The sequence below is a fragment of the Bipolaris sorokiniana genome (genome assembly GCF_000338995.1).
Source record: "Bipolaris sorokiniana ND90Pr unplaced genomic scaffold COCSAscaffold_15, whole genome shotgun sequence".
In the NCBI taxonomy this organism is placed as follows: domain Eukaryota; kingdom Fungi; phylum Ascomycota; class Dothideomycetes; order Pleosporales; family Pleosporaceae; genus Bipolaris; species Bipolaris sorokiniana.
Genome location: NW_006911909.1, coordinates 462,646 through 479,911, shown reverse-complemented (window position 1 = coordinate 479,911; position 17,266 = coordinate 462,646). Strand labels below are relative to the sequence as shown.

General features: G+C 51.5%; 8 protein-coding genes across 8 annotated transcripts; 3 read left to right on the top strand and 5 right to left on the bottom strand.

The window, feature by feature from the left end:
- Positions 1-718: 718 nt before the first annotated feature.
- Positions 719-2,667, bottom strand: COCSADRAFT_203034 (uncharacterized protein). The gene is made up of 2 exons (XM_007706061.1): positions 1,850-2,667; positions 719-1,777 (listed from the first exon to the last, which is right to left on the bottom strand). Exons 1-2 carry the CDS (start codon positions 2,438-2,440, stop codon positions 1,013-1,015), a joined length of 1,356 nt encoding a protein of 451 aa, XP_007704251.1. The 5' UTR covers positions 2,441-2,667; the 3' UTR covers positions 719-1,012.
- Positions 2,668-3,576: 909 nt separating this feature from the next.
- Positions 3,577-5,354, top strand: COCSADRAFT_164153 (uncharacterized protein; the record flags this gene model as incomplete). The annotated part of the gene is made up of 4 exons (XM_007706060.1): positions 3,577-3,595; positions 3,763-4,219; positions 4,270-5,045; positions 5,113-5,354. 4 exons carry the CDS (start codon positions 3,577-3,579, stop codon positions 5,352-5,354), a joined length of 1,494 nt encoding a protein of 497 aa, XP_007704250.1.
- Positions 5,355-5,637: 283 nt separating this feature from the next.
- COCSADRAFT_40428 (uncharacterized protein) lies at positions 5,638-6,934 on the bottom strand. Its single transcript, XM_007705890.1, has one exon. It carries the CDS (start codon positions 6,731-6,733, stop codon positions 5,909-5,911), a length of 825 nt encoding a protein of 274 aa, XP_007704080.1. The 5' UTR covers positions 6,734-6,934; the 3' UTR covers positions 5,638-5,908.
- Positions 6,935-7,133: 199 nt separating this feature from the next.
- COCSADRAFT_30037 (uncharacterized protein) lies at positions 7,134-7,774 on the top strand (the record flags this gene model as incomplete). The annotated part of the gene is made up of 3 exons (XM_007705841.1): positions 7,134-7,143; positions 7,256-7,504; positions 7,596-7,774. The coding sequence occupies 3 exons, from the start codon at positions 7,134-7,136 to the stop codon at positions 7,772-7,774; spliced, it is 438 nt and encodes a 145-aa protein (XP_007704031.1).
- Positions 7,775-8,410: 636 nt separating this feature from the next.
- On the bottom strand, positions 8,411-10,210 carry COCSADRAFT_100248 (uncharacterized protein; the record flags this gene model as incomplete). Its single annotated transcript, XM_007706059.1, has 2 exons — positions 8,411-10,033; positions 10,088-10,210. The coding sequence occupies 2 exons, from the start codon at positions 10,208-10,210 to the stop codon at positions 8,411-8,413; spliced, it is 1,746 nt and encodes a 581-aa protein (XP_007704249.1).
- A 348-nt stretch (positions 10,211-10,558) lies between these two features.
- On the top strand, positions 10,559-12,166 carry COCSADRAFT_30035 (uncharacterized protein; the record flags this gene model as incomplete). Its single annotated transcript, XM_007705840.1, has 2 exons — positions 10,559-11,098; positions 11,147-12,166. The coding sequence occupies 2 exons, from the start codon at positions 10,559-10,561 to the stop codon at positions 12,164-12,166; spliced, it is 1,560 nt and encodes a 519-aa protein (XP_007704030.1).
- Positions 12,167-12,576: 410 nt separating this feature from the next.
- On the bottom strand, positions 12,577-13,356 carry COCSADRAFT_72854 (glycosyltransferase family 1 protein; the record flags this gene model as incomplete). The annotated part of the gene is made up of 1 exon (XM_007706058.1): positions 12,577-13,356. A coding segment is annotated over one exon (780 nt), but the record flags the coding sequence as incomplete, so codon positions are not given.
- Positions 13,357-13,797: 441 nt separating this feature from the next.
- COCSADRAFT_151189 (uncharacterized protein) lies at positions 13,798-17,157 on the bottom strand. Its single transcript, XM_007706057.1, has 5 exons — positions 16,887-17,157; positions 16,544-16,832; positions 16,268-16,496; positions 15,754-16,191; positions 13,798-15,698 (listed from the first exon to the last, which is right to left on the bottom strand). Exons 1-5 carry the CDS (start codon positions 16,898-16,900, stop codon positions 13,924-13,926), a joined length of 2,745 nt encoding a protein of 914 aa, XP_007704247.1. The 5' UTR covers positions 16,901-17,157; the 3' UTR covers positions 13,798-13,923.
- Positions 17,158-17,266: the final 109 nt, after the last annotated feature.

The window sequence follows — 17,266 nt, the reverse complement described above, 5'->3', positions numbered from 1 at the left end:
TTTTCTCAGTGTCCCGAGGGCGATAGTCATTCTTTCTGGAAGGCACGCCAAAAGACCCACCTCTGGCAGCTGTGGGCCAATCACATGCGTCGCAGAGCATGGCTGTCTGGACCCTTGCGATTACGATATCTGAAGCAACGGCGACACAGGCCCGATAGCTTAATCTGTGCTTCTCGACTCGCCGAAGAGCGGCTTCTCGGTAGGAATCAGCTTACACACATAGGCAGACCCACGGCAGTCAAGCAGACGAGGGCCAAGTGGTTTTGTAACTTGTTTGCACTAGGCACTGCCGCGTTGCATATTCCGACCTCGTCCCGAGACAGATCGACGCAGGCCAGGCGCGCGGAACGAGGGGCAACGGCATGAGGCTCTGCGGCAGCCGCCTCGAGATGCCCTTGTCGTCTTCAACAGACTATCTGAAGTGTGTGTAGTATACTGCCTCTGTCTCGCCATTGCTACACCAATGGTTTTTGGCTGCGGTCGTTTCTGCGTTAGTCACCGTTCCTGGGTACGGCTGCTGACTGACCAATCACAATGCTGTCATACTAAGCCATGGCGGCGTGACTCGTGCCGCACCCACATGCCGTCCCCATGCCGTCCCTCTCCAGCGCGGTACAAGCGGCAAATAGTGGATGCTTTGCTACAACAGGCAAATCCCTCCATCTAGACAGAGGGCCCCACTGTCTTACGGTTACACATGCATCCAGGCGGCAAATCTGTCCGGTAAGAAGCCAATTCCATTACATACTCCAACCCAAACACACGCACATACATATTAGGGCTGACAAAAAGGAAACAATCAAACATGATAACTCCGGCTGGCCAGAACCCTCCCGCTGATGATACCAAATCTTGACCTAGCGCCTTGCAGGGAAATGCTCATGCCCATGCTCGTGTAAAAAACATAAAACCAGTCCCAGCTCCAGTACCGAAAATGCAATCATTAACCCAAGTATTCCCCCCCTTTCGTAAGCCGCTCGTCCAAGCGTGAAACATGCAAAATGAAAAGCAATCAGTGAAACATGTGGTGGTGGTGGTCTGGCGGGGGCAGACCCATAATAGTACCAAGGTAGAGATGCGCATGAGGGTAGCCGGTCATGCTGCTTGTAGGTGTTGAGATACCCGATGACGATGCTGTAGGCGGATGCGACTCTTCTAGACTTCTTCGGGCTGCGATTTCTGCTGCTTCCTTGACAATCTTGGGCTTGAGGAGATCCCATGAAGTGTTGTTGGGATCCTTGGGGATAGTCACAGCGCGTTTATACGACGGACAAGCCTCGAGTTCCTTGATACCAATAGGTGGCGACAGTTGGGCGGCCTTTTCCTTGAAGTAGGCCTTGCGCCTAGATTTCTTTGAACTGTACTCGGCAGTCCTGGCAGTCCGCTGCATCTCTTCCCACTGTTCCATTTTCTTTGCAAACGCTTGACGTTCTTCTATCCTTTGAGCCTTTGAAGCAAGCCATGCAGCGATCCACGCGGGAGATTCGTTTGCGTCGGGAGCTCGTTCACGCAACTCACGATTGTACTCTGCAACGAGCTTGTCCACGTCTGATCTTAGATAGATTGTCTTGAGTGCATGCGTGCTTGCTGGGCCAACCCCGACAAAATTGCCCCAAGAATCGTAGATACCACTTGGAAGAGCAGCACGGATGAAGGAGATGTCTTCACCGTCTGGACCTTTGAGCAGAGCTATGGCTTCGTACTCCTTGATGACCTGGTTTGTTAGACAGTCCTTGCACATGCGGCGCAGAAAAGCCCAGAATGTCTTGCGAGTGTTCTAGACGACGGTCAGTCAAGTTAATAAATTTGCCGTGAGAAGTCTGTAGACGGTGCGGGTATTGTCACTTACGGGCGCTCCGCAGTCCATACAGCCATGACCGTGGCGCAGATGGGCAAACTGGAACTCTGTCAGGCCTGGAGGAGGGTCCGGCATGTCGGTTCCGTAGTAGTAAACCCTGCTATGCTTCCAGAGCATGGGGTTGTCGCGCAGGAAGCGGTAACATGAAGCGATTTTGCTGCGCATCTCGAGCAACTGGGCGGGGTCCGAGTAGGAGAGAATGATGAACCAACAGTCGAGGTCGACACCCTTGGACAGGACCTTGCCCCTCCGTAACCTGGTGGGCTTACGTTGCTGCCACTGCTGGGTGAGGAGAGGGCGGGCGGTTGCGGTTGCGAGTGGAGCCATGGCATTGCTGGCATAGGAAGCGCTCGAGTGTGCTGCTTGGTCGTATTCTCTCTTGCTGTCCTCGCCCCGCTTGCGCTTCAGACTACCTTCGACCTTTGCCAAGGGCACGTTGTGGGAGCGCACCTCTTGCGCAAAAGCGGCACGCTTGCCAGCGGGCGGGCGGCAATTGATTACTGTTGCATAGGCTTGGTCGGGCGTCTGCAGAAAGGGCGTCTGCTTGTTGACTGTAAAGGCGACATATTTGGCATTCACCATTTCGGGTCAGCAGGCCAGCCGCTCGGTGGGATGTGGGATCGAGGCGGGTGGCAGGCAGGCAGACTTCCGGAGGTAGGGTCGTCCTTTTTCACGGCGTCGTGGCGGCAGTATGGAGGAGAGGAGGGTGGAGCGGTCAGCGGGCTGGGGAAGCAGGAAAGGAGCGTGGACGACGCTGAGACTTCGGCGTGCCCAGGCTCGAGTGAGGTCGGCTGCCGAACCAGTCTTGCCCGGTAGCAAGGTTGACCCTTCGCATACAAAACCTTGGCCTGCTCCTTACTAAGCTCGACCGTCCTATACTTGAGCTGTGCGCGGCTGACATCACTCGAGTGGGCTTTTTGTCGGATGCTGGCATCCACCGTCAGTCTAGACATGCAACATCCATACGTATATGAGTATGTACGCACACATGTACGGACAGCCGCCACACAATCTGGATGCCGTCTCGTAGGCTGACTGGAGGGGCATGCGACCAACACCGACACCAGCACCAGCACACCAAGATGAAATACGACCGCCGCGGAACACTGGCCTTTGAGCATTCAGCCATTTTTTTTCGCAATTAGGCCGACGACGACGACGACGCCACGCCGGCGATCACATGGCGGCATCGACCATGACTTACTTCGACGCGAGGCGCGCGCCGCTCGACCCTTAGTTTTTTTTCGAGCGCCGCCGTGGACGGGCCCGGCAAAAGTCGCCTGGGCTGGGCGTGGCGGTGGTGAAGGGGGGCTCTCTCTGACAAGGGCTCTTTGGGCGACATGGGCTGGAAGTGGATGCAACAAAGGTTACGCCATCGCCTGTGCTATCCGCGACTTGGCGCTGGGGAAAGCAGCGCGCACGAGCGGCGATAAGATATGGCGACAGGCGCCCTGCCCATGCCCATGCTCAAGCCCAAGAGAGATGCGGGGTTAGCGGACAGGGCGCGCATCCACGCCGGGCTAGAGTCGGTAGCTAGACCGAGCGACCTCGGCCTGCTCATCTGTCAACATAATTGCTTCTCTCACGCCGCCTCCCAAGTGCCATTACAAGCGTCACCCCGGCTTCCGCTTCTACCACGGTACAGTCGCCTGCCATCCAGGCCCTGTCATATCAACCCGACTGCCTGCCACACGGTCCGACATTGCCCAAACACCGCCATGTTTGGCAAGACTGAAAGTAAGTTCAGGGTTTCATGGCCACGGCGCCAAGTCGTCTCAGACCTCATCTACAAGGCTTGTCCCTCTGTAGACTCGTCGCCAACCTTTTTAGCCCGGCACACGGTTCTTTTGGCCACTATACATGTGCATTTGTTGGTGGTAGAGCGGCAGTCTGACCATTTGCAGAGCATCCGCCGTCTCCGGAGTTGGATAAGCAGGATGCCCTTCCTCGCTACGACAACAACCACGATGACGACTCTGAACATGTCACTTGTCCGCCCACCACCACCGACACCAAACTCATTGCCAAGATAGATCTCCATGTCATCCCGTTCCTGTGCATCATGTACCTGCTGGCCTTCTTGGACCGAGTCAACATTGCCAACGCCAATGTCTTTGGCCTCAGCCAGGAACTCGACCTCAACAGAGACAACCGCTACAATACGGCCCTTGTCATCTTCTTCGTCCCGTATATCCTCTTCGAGATCCCGTCCAACATCCTGCTGAAAAAGATGAAGCCCCGCATCTGGCTTAGTATATGCATGTTTGGCTTTGGACTCGTCACCATGCTGCAAGGTTTTGTTCAAAACTACGCAGGACTGCTGACCACCCGCTTTTTTCTCGGCGTCTTCGAGGCTGGAATGTGAGTGAGCTCTGAATTAATTGCTACGAAGGCCGAGCTGATATCCAAAGGTTCCCCGGCGCCTTCTATCTCATTGGAATGTGGTATAGAAGAAATGAGGCTCAGAAGCGCTTCTCCTTCTTCTTCAGCTCCACCACCCTTGCTGGGGCCTTTGGAGGACTACTCGCCAGTGCCATTGGTAAGATGGATCACATGCGAGGTTATCGCGGATGGCGTTGGATATTTATTCTCGAGGGACTGTTAACCGTTGTGGTGTCCTTTGCATTCTTCTTTTTGCTACCTAATTTTCCCGAAGAAGTCAAGTGGTTGTCGGAGCCTGAGCGCGCCTATGTCAAGCACCGCCTCCAAGTCGACCAAGGCCGCTCCGCCCGCGAGCGCCCCATCAAAGCGCGAGACGTTGGAAACGTCTTCAAAGACCCCAAGATTTTTATTGGTGGCTTGATGTATTTTGGCTTGATCGTACCGGCATATGGCTATGCATACTTTTCACCCGCCATCATCCAAGGCTATGGCTACTCGCCCATCCAGACCCAGCTCCACAGTGTGCCTCCCTGGGCTGCTGCTTTTGGCTTTGCCATGCTTGTTGCGTATTTCTCTGATCGCCTTAGACACCGCTTCCTTTTTGCCATTTTCCCCATTTGTGTCTGCATCACCGGCTTCGCTATCCTCATCTCTGTGCACAACAATCACGACTTGCAGTATGCAGCTCTCTTCCTGGTCGCTATGGGAGCTTATACAGCCATGCCTGTTATTGTTTGTTGGTTCAATATGAATTTGGGTGGACATCACAGAAGAGCTGTGGGTAGTGCGTGGCAAGTGGGTTTCGGTAAGTTTTGTCTTTTTTTCCTCGTTTGATCCTTGTTTGCGCAAAACAAATCTGACATTACATACAGGCAACATCGGCGGAATCATTGCTACATTTTCTTTTCTCAAAAAGGATGCACCCAAGTACACAAAAGGCTACTCTATCAGCATTGCTTTTGTAGTCTTAAGCGCGCTTAGCTGCACTGCGTACTTTATTATGTGCAACTGGGCGAACCGGAGGCGCAACAAGAGTGTGCGAGATGTGGGGTTGACCGAATACGAAAAGACGGAAATGGGTGATTTGAACCCAGATTATCGATATCTACTTTAAATTTAGGGGGGGGGGTCGAAGTGCTTGGATGATGAATGAAAAGAGAGCCAGGATGAAAAATCTAAAAGGGAACAAACTTTACAATCTAGCATGAAGAATATTTGCATCTAGACTGACCGCCGGTATGAAATATAATCCTAGATAGATGTTCACCATGTATGTATCATTACCGAATTAATCTAAGTATCTTATAATACATATCATAACCCCTTTACTGGTTAAGCCGGTATAGTTTTCCATCACAGTGTCGATAAGACAGTTCTAGATCGACTACAGCCAAGAAACCCCTCTATCTCCTAGAACGTGTCATATCCAGTGGGCATTCTAGCTTGCCCAATTCTTCTTTTTTCGCCAAATCTTACAAGGCCCTGGCGCTTGAACAATCCTAGTGTTATACACTACCCAATATCCTGTACTGCGCTTTATCTAATTCATGACTTGACGACTCACACCATGGGATATGGTAAATCGCCGTGCGAAGATCTTGCTCAATTCGCATTAGCAGACCGTTTTATGTAAAAAAGAAGTATAAAATATCCACCCCCCAAATATTTTCAAGTCACACTCTGCGCAGTCGTAATACTATCCGAATCCACCCCCTCTTCACTCCCATGCCCCCAAATCTCCTTACTCTCACTCTCAACACCCCTCATCGCCTTGGCCACCTCCTCCAACCTAACAACTACCTCCTGAACCCCCTTATTCACCTTCTCAAAATAACGATCATTCTCCTCCCTCCTCTTCCGGCTAAGCTCGATATCCTTCTCCGTCTCCTCCTCTAACTTAATCCGATCAAACAACTTATCCCCCTTCCCCGGACCAGCACCACTCACCATACTCTGCGCCTGTACCTCTGTAGCCTTGGTATCTTGCGACTTCTTCTTCTGCTGCTCGGGCGCCTGCTCGTCGTCTTCTGAGCGGGCCCATGCTCTCGCGAGCTCGATCTGGGCTCGGCGCAGCTCGTCGAGGGCGCGCGAGTGCTCGGAGCCGAAGACAGTCATGTCAGGGCCTTTTATAGCGCTGAGTTCGACTTCCTCAAGTGTGTTTTGCATCTCGGCCCATATTGCTTCGGCGCGCGACGAGGCTTCTGCGTCAGCTGCTTGGCTTTGTTGGCGCTGGCGCCGTTGGAAGGGCGCTGAGGGGTTTGTCGATACGGGGCTGAGATAATCGCCATCGCTGGTGGTGTTTGGGGGGAGGGGACGCTTGGGGTCAGGAGAGAGTAGGGAGCGTTGGCGGACTAGAGGTGTTTTTGCTGGTGTTCGGGTCTCATGTAGTGATGTGTTGGAGGCATTGTGTGATGGTGGGCCAACGAAGAGAGCTGGTGCTGGCAGACGATTTGTCTGCATCCTGGAAACCTTCTTGTCGTCTTTAGAAGACATGTTCTAGCATGCAGCGTGTATATTCACAGGAGCAGATGTTGAAGACGAAAGGTGATTGTAGCTTCACGCGACTAGTTATAAAAGCTAGCAAGGGCGTTGAGTGTCAGAATGCGAACATCAATTTCTCCTTTGTATTTGTCGAAAGCTTGAAGCTAGTAAGACTAGGGTTATGCGCTTCGACAGAGAAGATGGTGTTCAGTGTTCCTAAGGTCCTCGGCTCAGCTCAATGACGATGGACCGATAAGATAGCTATACTCCTGCAGCCGCGCTAGCCACGACAGAAGCGACGCCAAGGCCCGTGCGCACACACGCTGGGTGAGATTTCTCCTTCCCGTTACTCTTCGACGTTCGCGATACTAACCATCCACTCTCCAGCACATCACTCGTCAACACCGCAATCATGGGTAAAGGTACGCAATCATCTCATCCAGGCGTCTCCAATCTGTTCAGATCCCATTTCCCCTCCCTCTCGCCTTGCACGACACCATTGTGCACTTTGCAGCTGCTTACACCATCCTCCAGGAAAGCCAAGAGGTCTCAACGCCGCCCGCAAGCTCCGCAACCATCGCCGTGAGGGACGATGGGCCGATCTCCACTACAAGAAGCGTCTCCTTGGAACCGCCTTCAAGTCTTCTCCCTTTGGTGGTTCTTCCCACGCCAAGGGTATCGTCCTTGAGAAGGTCGGTGTTGAGGCCAAGCAGCCCAACTCCGCTATCCGAAAGTGTGTCAGGGTTCAGTTGATCAAGAACGGAAAGAAGGTCACCGCTTTCGGTACGTCACGCCATTCCAAGAATTGGGTGCAGCTACAGCAAAGCACTTGTGGCAAGTATGCATCAAGAAGCCGTGGCTAACATGAAAACAGTCCCCAACGACGGTTGCTTGAACTTTGTGGACGAGAACGACGAAGTCCTCCTTGCCGGTTTCGGTCGTAAGGGCAAGGCCAAGGGTGATATTCCCGGTGTGCGTTTCAAGGTCGTCAAGGTTTCCGGTGTCGGTCTCTCGGCACTCTGGAAGGAGAAGAAGGAGAAGCCCAGGTCATAGAGTACTGGCCAACAAGGAGTCAAGGAAGGAAATGAACGTGGACTACCAGCACGCCATGAACGAATGATGGAATCCGCGGATGGCCGCGGAAGTTTACCGGAGTCTTTACATTGGGGATATCTGTGCTTCAACTCGGCATATGAAAGTCATGATATGCTGGAGGGTTAGATAGCAAATCTAACTCGTTCAAGCGCCCACTCGTTTGTGTGTCGCTACTGGAGTAATGCGTAGTCCTTCACAATGCCTTGGTGGGGTAATGGATGAATTGCTATTACCTAATCGATTTACCCGCGCATGTCGTGTGCAAACATGGAAGGTTAGCCGCGTACTGAATCAACGCCCCATTCGCTATGCATACATATCCTATTCGTGGTCCGTATACTACATATGAGTATCACAACTTACATACAGATCCCGTCTGCGACTTTGATAACTCGGGCCAATGGAACATAGGAAAAAGTGTCACCAGCTGCCGGGTATCTCAAACAAAACGCCAATCAATGCGTTCATCATCCCAAGGAAAGAGAAAAAAGGAGAAGGTAAACAGTGGAAAAACAAAAGGAGAATAGGCGTTTGCCAGTACCAAACCAAAAAGTATCGATGATGCAAGCCAAGTCTCTCTATCTCTCTTTCTCTCTACTTGGAGAACATGGCATTGAACGTATCCTCTAGTCCCGTATCTTTCATCGTACCATAGTAATCATACTTGAGTTTGGGGCTAGCAAACAGCTCTGCATCCCTCTTGACATTTTTCGGTACGCCCAGACCCTCTAGGCCCTGTGATTTGCTAGTCCCATCCGCACCCCTTGTCTTCTTCTCTTCTTTGAAGAAGTTGGGCATGCTCTCTTTGAGTGGCGGCGCCCATACTCCGCGTTTCCATGGGTCGGGTTTTTGGTTGGCGGCGAACGAGGTAGGAGGTGCAGCGGGGACGCGATGGCGGAAGGGATTTGGGTCTTTTCGGGCGAAGATGGAGTGGGGTTCTCTGGGTTTGGCGGAGGGCGAGGCTTGTTGCTGAGCAAAAGTCGGACGCTTGGAGAATTGGTTGGATATGATTTCGGGTGGTTGAGCGGAGAAGCGACCTTTGGTTGGGGTCCAGTCCATATCGTCGGCGTCTAGAAAAGAGTTGCGTTGGGCAAAGGGAGTTGTGGCTTCGGTCGCGTGTGTGGTGTAGGATGATTCTGTGAGGGTAGGTGATGGCGGGGCGGGAGAGGATTCTTGGTAGCCTTGGATTCCAGATGCAAACGAATGTGCCATGCTATCGAAGAGGTCCGCTTGCGGGTGTGCAGGATGGTAGGAGCCTCTTCTTTCTTTCTTTGCGCTGCTAGGTTCACTGAGGACAGGCTCTTGGGCTGCCTTTGGGAATGAGGGTGCGGCACCGTAGACTATGCGGACAGTTTTCCAGGTCAGGACAAACGAGAGGGCAAGTACACTGGCCATGACTGTGTGAGTGTATCGGAAGCTCTGCAGGGTATCGCCGTTGACTGTAGTATGCTGCCAGTAGTAGAGACTCGCAAAGCGGAGTGCGATGACGGCAGAGCGGATTGACCATAGTGACTTGAGTCCATGCATTCTGCCCGTGAGACTGTTCGTTTTGAGCTTCAGCTTGGGATTCCACCAGATAGTGAGCAGGTCGGCAAGGATAGCGTATTGCAACCATTTGACTATATACGGCGAAAGTACACAGGTGTGGTCGACGGAGCGTGAGAGAAACGCTTGGTGCAGACATGCACTCCAAGCGAAGATCTGGTCTTCCCGAATAGCCTCATTGGGGACCATGATTAGCCCAGCGACATGCCAGAGCAGTCCCACCACCGTACTCAAGATGTAAGTCCACTCGGCTAGCGAAATAGCCTTGAGCGTCCATGCTTGTCGCGCCGTGTATACAACTGTGCGCTTCTCTTTGCTCGCTTCCATTATGCGCGCCAGGTTATCTGCTCTCGCTACATGGTTCGCATTTCGTATCTGGTTTTGGACCTGGGGTAGACAGTTCTTGCAGACCTGTGGGTAGCGCTCCTCAAGCTCGATCTTGTAGTTATCGTAGGCTGCGAGGTATTGATCATACTGCGGATCGTCTTCTTCTGGGAGGAATTCGGCGAGCAGACTGGTGTATAGTGTTTGGTTGTGTTGACACGCGTCGCAGAAGATGTTGTCAGTGGGAGCGGACATAAAGGGTGAGGGTGAGCGCGAGGGTATGTACTGAAGCACAGGCGCAGGGATAGTTGCGATCTCCTCTATCGGTGGATCCGTGATGTTTCCGCGCTGGTAGAAAGTCAGTTGAGGAGAAGTCGCATATTTATGTCTTCAATCATTCACCTCATCAAAGTGATTCACGGCGTCGCATTGCGGACAGCGGTATCTTTTGGGTATCTGGGAAACGCTTTCTCGCGACTGAACATTGCAGTAATGACAGCGCAGTCTGCGCCGTAGGAGCGGCATGTTGGCGACAAGATCTGGAGGTTGATGGGATGGTTGATGTGGGCGGACGATGTCATCGGCCAGCTGGTTCGGGGTGGCAGAATGGCGACGCTGACACACCGCCCGGGGACTGAAGCGGAAATTTGGATCGCAGTATCGAAGGCACTGGTCACCACCAAGAGGGTCAACTTCCCGCCAGCCCATCGCCGCAAAGACCAAGTCATTGAAGCGAGGCGCTTGCAGTGAATCCGAAAAAAGTTAATTGACCCGGAAAATCCATTGCTGGCACCCGTCCCCGCCCACTGCTCCATGGCTCGGTAGTCCGCAAACCCTCCCACATCTACGTCTATCGCCGCTACCCTACCCATCATGAGCCAATTAGTTGTCCGGCCAGGACGCAACGCCGCCCGTCAGGCCAAGAAACTCAAGGAAATCCGCAAAACGAAGCATGCAATCCAATGGCACGAGCGAGAGCGAAAGAAGCGGCAAGAACTTATGCAGGAGCGATGGGAGTCCAAGCAAGCCGTCCTCCAACGCATTATGTGGGAGAATGAAAATGTCAAGGGCGTCAAGAAACGTGCTCTGGCTAATGCCAAGGAAGATTGGAAGTTGGGCCCTTTGAGGCCAAACCGTGCCACCGGCCCAAATGCAGACAAGTACGGCGCTCTCACATCGTCTCAGATGCAGAAACCAGAAATCTCCGCCAAGACGCAAAAGAACCGCAATGCTGTCAGAGAGAAGAAGGGAATGGAGCTTGAGTATCCCTTGGTTGTTGATGATAAGAAGTACTTTCCCATTGTCAAGAATGATCGTGTCGTTATTCTTAAGGGTAAAGATGCTGGAAAGATTGGTGTTGTACAAGAGATCATCCCTCGGACTCACGATGTTATTGTAAAGGATTTGAACATGGTTTGTATTCTTCCCTTGGGCCACAAAACTCAGACTGACACTTCTTAGCAATATTACGATTCCAATGTCTTCAGTGCTGCCAATGAAGACATGGGCCCCAAGCATCCAAACGAGGTGCCGCTTCCTTTAGACCATGTTCGCCTTGTGATACCCTCTGAGATAAACCAAGGAGGTGTGAAGCGTTACAAGGACGTTATCGTAGAAAAGATCTTTATGGAGCGACACACAACCGGCATCGACCCCTACACCGGGACTGACTACGGCAGCTCAGAAATACCGAAGGAGCACCAATATGACCCTCGCAACGGCCTCCCCATATTCCACCGCTACATCTCAAGTACTAATCACCGGATCGAATGGCCATGGGAACGCGAAGAATGGACTGAAGATGTCGATGTCACGAATGAGCAAAGCACAGATAACCGCTCATGGCTCAGGAAGACCATGTCCACCATCGCCCAACCTTTCTCCGGCCTGGATCGCTGGCGAAGCAGCAACAAGCAGAGCAGAGAGCAGCAAGACTTGAGTACCCTGAAGACAGACGATATCGAAGATAACTTCACAAAGATCGAAAAGGAGCAACAAGACAGGTTCAAGACACAACCTCCAAGAAGCAAGGACCTTGAACTCCCAGAGGCATACGACGACGTAGACACAACGCGCAACATTGTCGAGAGATCAGAGTCCATGTCTTACATCCTCGTCTCCCCACCTTTCCCCGACACTCTCGGTGAAGAACTCCGCGGCGACATCCACAATCTCTCCATCAAGGCACAGAAGGAACATGATCCCCAGGCGTCGCGTGTCAAGATCACCAGGCACTCTGAACAAGGCGCGCTCGCACGAGAGATTGTCAAGCAGCAGAAGCAAGCAGCCGAAGCAATGAAGACGCCCATGCAGTTGCGATGGGAGCTGGAGCAAAGGAAGAAAGCAGAGGCGCTGAAGAAGCAGCCTCTTGTGGACCAGGAGAGCCTGCTAGCCGCGCTGGGCCAGCACATGCAGAAGAAAGCTGCGAAGCCGTACCTAGGCAAGAAGCAGATTGCTGCTCAAAACCAGGAGCTGGACTAAGCTTTCTTCAAGTGCAAGGTTGCGTTGTAGTCTCCGGGCAAGAAGAAGAAGAGAGATTTGTAACATAGAAACTTCTGTACACATAGCCGCGAAACTGAAAGCAGCAAATCTCAATCCAGGCCCTCTTGCATAGTATATCATCATCATAGTTGAGGGGGGGTATCTTTCGCTGTGAAATGCACATCAAACGCCATCATCTACCTCTTTTTCTCCTATGCATACCACATCGTTCTTGTAAATTTCTCATTACGTGCACACTTTCCTTACATTCATCACACCAGAACGCCCCAGTGCTCTGCTCTTCCACCCGCACCTTTCAGCTCCTCCCACTGCACAAGGAACCGATCGACGAATCGAAGCAAGATCTTGCCGCTTAAACTAAGCGTCTTGACTCGTGCAAAACTTTCCACATACATAGTTTTGCACTTGTGCCTGCTTTCTGCGCCTTTGATATTAAAGAAACGCAATATGAGGCTTGCGAGAATAACGATAACGGCTGTAGCTGGCCCATTGGTGATGATCAGGTCGGGAACGTCGGCGGCTGCAACTTCGTAGGGGGTTGTGGGTGCTTGGCCCGCGAGAGGCGGGGGTGCGCCGAGGAGCGGTGTGAAGCATGCGAATAAGGTGTACAGAGCGGAAAACGGTGTTGTAAGCAGTGACTGATGGATCTTCCTTGCACGCGGTACGATGGCTATGTTGTAATGATGGGGTCCTATGCATGCCGGGCTATCATCTCCTCTAGTTGTATCCAGCACACGTGTCTGGCCGTTTGTATCCGTGACTTGCATCGTTGGTCTTGTTGCTTTTCCATCACTCTCGTCTGCGTCTTGTCCGTTCACCACCTTTTCTTGCGCCTTCTCCCTCTTTCTCGCAGCATCTTGCAAATCCTGCTCAAACTGCGCAGCGCGTTGTGCGGAGAAGGCGTCGCCACTGCTGACTACGTATGTCCTATGTGTGTACTTTCTTGTGTCGAGGTCGCGGAGTAGGCATAGCATTTCGTGAGTGTGGCCCCCGGATCCGAGCACGATTAGCACCCGCGTTGCGAGTGGGCGCTTGCGCCGGAGTGGTCGCGTTTTTGTGCTTGCATTGGGTATAATAGCGAGAAGGCGTAGAGTAAATGCGACTAGAAGGGTGGCGAGGGTTGCTATGAAGAACGAGAGAGTGTAGAGGGTAGATGGTGGGGGAGCCATTCTGGGAGTTGCTATCGTGACGGATCGGATTGCCCGCGGCGGCTGTTGAGGCAATTATATTTGCAAAAGCTTACACTGATTGCTTTTGAGGGCAGCTAGACAACGTGCAGTTTGCGAGACATCGTAGAGCATTGTTGATGGCTTGGACTCGGGTTACTGTTCATGCAGGTGAGAGGTGAAGTGGTTGTGGCCATTGGCCAATGGCCAATGGCCAATGGCCAGTCGCGAACGGAAAGAACATTCCGAACACGAGTTCGCATGACAAAGTTTGGTGATCAAGCATCCCTATGAACACCGACCCAAGGTATACATTTCTGTGCCTATAGTTCGCTTTCTCACAGCACGAAGAGCAATCTTCATCTTTGTATATCTCCAACATCTATTTCTTATGTAATGAAAATTTAGTGTTATGCACAAGGACCATACAGTGATTAATTTCAACGTGATGATTTGAACCATTGGATATAGTTTAGTAAACCGCCTAGAGAATATATATATACTAAATATGGAGACGAAGCAAACCGCTATGCAAAATTAATAGGAGCCAGGCCTACATCATTGCCTTCCTCATGGAACACTTGCGCTGGCAACTACATCTTCCCAAACAGGCCAATACGCATCTTCCCCTGGTTCATCCATCTGCCATATCAAACTCGGATTTCTTCTCATCACACCTTCATGTTCTCTCTTCAAGCCAGCCAACCGCTCACTCAATATTCTCATCTGGCCCACAACGCATCTTAACTCCCTGCCCTTTGCTGTTGAGGGAGAGACCTCCCCTTTTAAATCGGATAGCGGCCCCACAAGCCGTGTGAGTGTGGGCGGTAAGCTGTACCGGAATGATGCTTCGACCCACGATGTGACGGCGAGGCGTGAACATAGGAAGGCGCTGAGAGCAGGAAGATAAGCGAGTGTATCTGTCGTGGAGGAGGTGATAGAGTGGTGAGAAGATAAGGTTAGGGCGCGACTTAGGTGTATAGGCCAACAAAGTGCCGCATAGCGTAAAAAGGGGAGGTGGGTATCGAAGGGTATGGTGCGAATACCGGTTGGTCTCGAGCTGCTGTTGCGTGGGTTGAGTACAATTGGTGCTACAGCGTGGTTGTTGTCACCGTCGGATGAGGACAACGACTTGTAGCCGCTATCACCAGATGAGTTTGTTCGCTGACTCGCGCCACTACTGGCTGAAGCGGCTGGAGGCGTGGGCGGGTTGTGAGGGTGTAGTACGCCAAGTGGCTGCTTCGGTACGCTGTAGACAAGATAAGAAAGACAATCGGCTGCAAGATGTCCGTGTACACCACTCTCGTTATACAGACTAAATTCCGATGTATGAGAAGCAGAGGATTGGAGGAAGTCGCGCACGGATGCATGCGTGAAAGAAACAGCGTCGTTTGTGACTAGAAGTAGACCGCAGCTGAGCTCTTCCAACGCGTTGAGGATATCCATCGTATGTGATGTATCATTCTCGTCTGTACTCTGTGTAGACAGAGCCGCTTGTAGCGCAGCTGAATCCAGGTGATGGATTCCATGAGACAACCAGTGGAAAGTACTAGTGATAACTCGCTTCTTCTTGTGTGAGTGACGCGCCAGCGCATCGATCATAGTGTGGTAGAGTGAGCCCAGCCCTTTCAACGACTGAACATTCAATAGAAGGCTTAATCGTTCTTCTGGTGAAATCAGTGGTGACTGAAGCAACTTCAGAAGCATAGAAGCCCATAGAAACTCTCCATTTGCTGCCTGTGCGAATTGAGGAATGAGCGTTCGGTCCATGGAAATACCAAAAAAGCCTTGGTCTGCCAGTCGATTTAGCTCTGGTGTTAAGTAATTCTCAATGGCCATGGCGTTATGTGGGCTTTTGAGAGAAAAAATGTGAGGGGCATCGGATGCCCACTTTTGGTATTCCAACGGTATCTTCAAGTCCGGTCTGCTGAACAAGATGACTCTCGCATCAGAACCTCGGCATAACCTTGCCAACAATCCCAAAAAGACTTCAGTGTTGCTGCATTCATCGATACCGTCAATCGCGATATAGGTAGGATGTTGTCGCAAAAGTAGAGTAAGAACGTCTAATACCTCGTCTGTATTTGCATGTTCTCGAAATGAAGTTTTACGTAGCAACAAGCATACAGCATCGAGGGTAGAATGATCATTGCGGTGCAACTGAAGCAGCTGATGTGACAAGGCTCGTAAGGCATCGTCTGGATGATTATGCTTGGAATGGAGTAGACTGAAACGGTAGTGTGCGATTACGGGAGGCTCATCACAGATATTAGGATCTTCAGCCTCAGCAGTAAGGTTCTCGATTACTGAATGTGATATGAAGGTTTTTCCAAAACCAATCTGTGCTATATGATGTTAGTACTCAGTCAGCTCATGGATGATGCAAAAATTCCAACTTACCCTGAACAAACAGTACCCTATGTTGCCAACTATTCAACAAATAATCTGCATCGTTGGCTACTGCTTTTTCAAATGGTTGATCTCGCCATTTACAGTAAACTGAACTTTGCAAGAACCATGCACATGAGTCTGGGCTGTACTGTCTGGGTTGGCGATCGACTTGACTTGTAGCAGGCGAATTGCAAAGCCAGGTTCGCATTTTTTCCACCCTCCTCCATCGTTTAACAGCTCTTTGCCCGTCATGATCCAAATAATCGCCCCCTCTACTTTGGTCCTGATTTTGCAGAAAGTCAAGGTAGTGCTTGCGATGATGTGAGATATCGGAGTAGTTTTGAATGTCGTTTTGCGTCTCTTTTTCCAGCCACCTTCTTTGTTTGGCCAATCGGACTTCCATACGCGAAATGCGTGAGTCAAGCGGCCTCCATGACATTGTATGAGCTGTCTCAGGGATTAGCCAGTCTAACGCACGATCGGTTTACTGACACAGCCTTGACATGTGAATCTTGCAACGTACCTTGACTCCCTCGACAGAAAATGCAGTAAAGTTCTAAGAACAGCTGTACAAAGTCGGCATATACATAAGACATAAGTGCTGCTAAATGACAGTCTTCGTCTCTGACATTGGAGTCCGGAGTGTTTGCACTGCAAGCCTCGTATATTTGCTGATACGGAGGTATGGCATGGGCAATGGCTTCCAACATATCGGCGACCTTTTCAAGAAGAAGGAGATAGGCACTGCTCATCTGCCTCTGTTTAGCATAGTGTGCATCCAGCTGCGGTTTCATCTTACCTTGATGACTAGTCGGAGCGCACCCCAGAACCAGCTAATCCATTCTGGTTGGAGCTTTATGCATGTGCTTAGAAGGTCGAAATATGGCGCAAGAGTACGAATGAACAATGTGAGTTTCCGGCTGCACACAACCACTCTCTGGTCTACAGAGCCGTTGCTGACTGATACTCGACGTAGCTCGTCTAACAAGAGCGATGCGTTTGTGTCATTTTCGAAATGAAGTCGGTGTTCTTGCAGTACGGCGCTTTGTACGGCCGCAACTGCTTCATCGAACAACGGTGCGATTAGGCTACGATTTGGTTAGATTCTCTTCAGCCATTGTCGATGATTGCGAGAGACTCACACTGAGTCCGCCATTGTTATGGCAGCGGGTCCTGGTTATGGTGTGAGTTTTTGGATGTTTTCCAATCAAAACGCGGCCTTGTTCTCAAGAGCGGATGCATTGGCACAGATCAGAATACACTTTTTGCGGCGAAGGACGGGGGCATTGTGGAGGCATGGTGCCGAAGAGGGCAGCGGCAATCGGATATACCAAGGCTTGGATTGCCATATGTACGGGCCTAAAAGGAGAGCAAATTACTGCGCTGTATGGAGCCACGGGAGAAGCAACGGGTGTCGTGGGGCTGAAAATGGTGCAAGAAGATAAGCGGAATGCGTAAGAGTATGGCGAGCGGGACGCTGCAGGCGCACTTGTCATGTCTTGGACACCACATAATTAGTAGG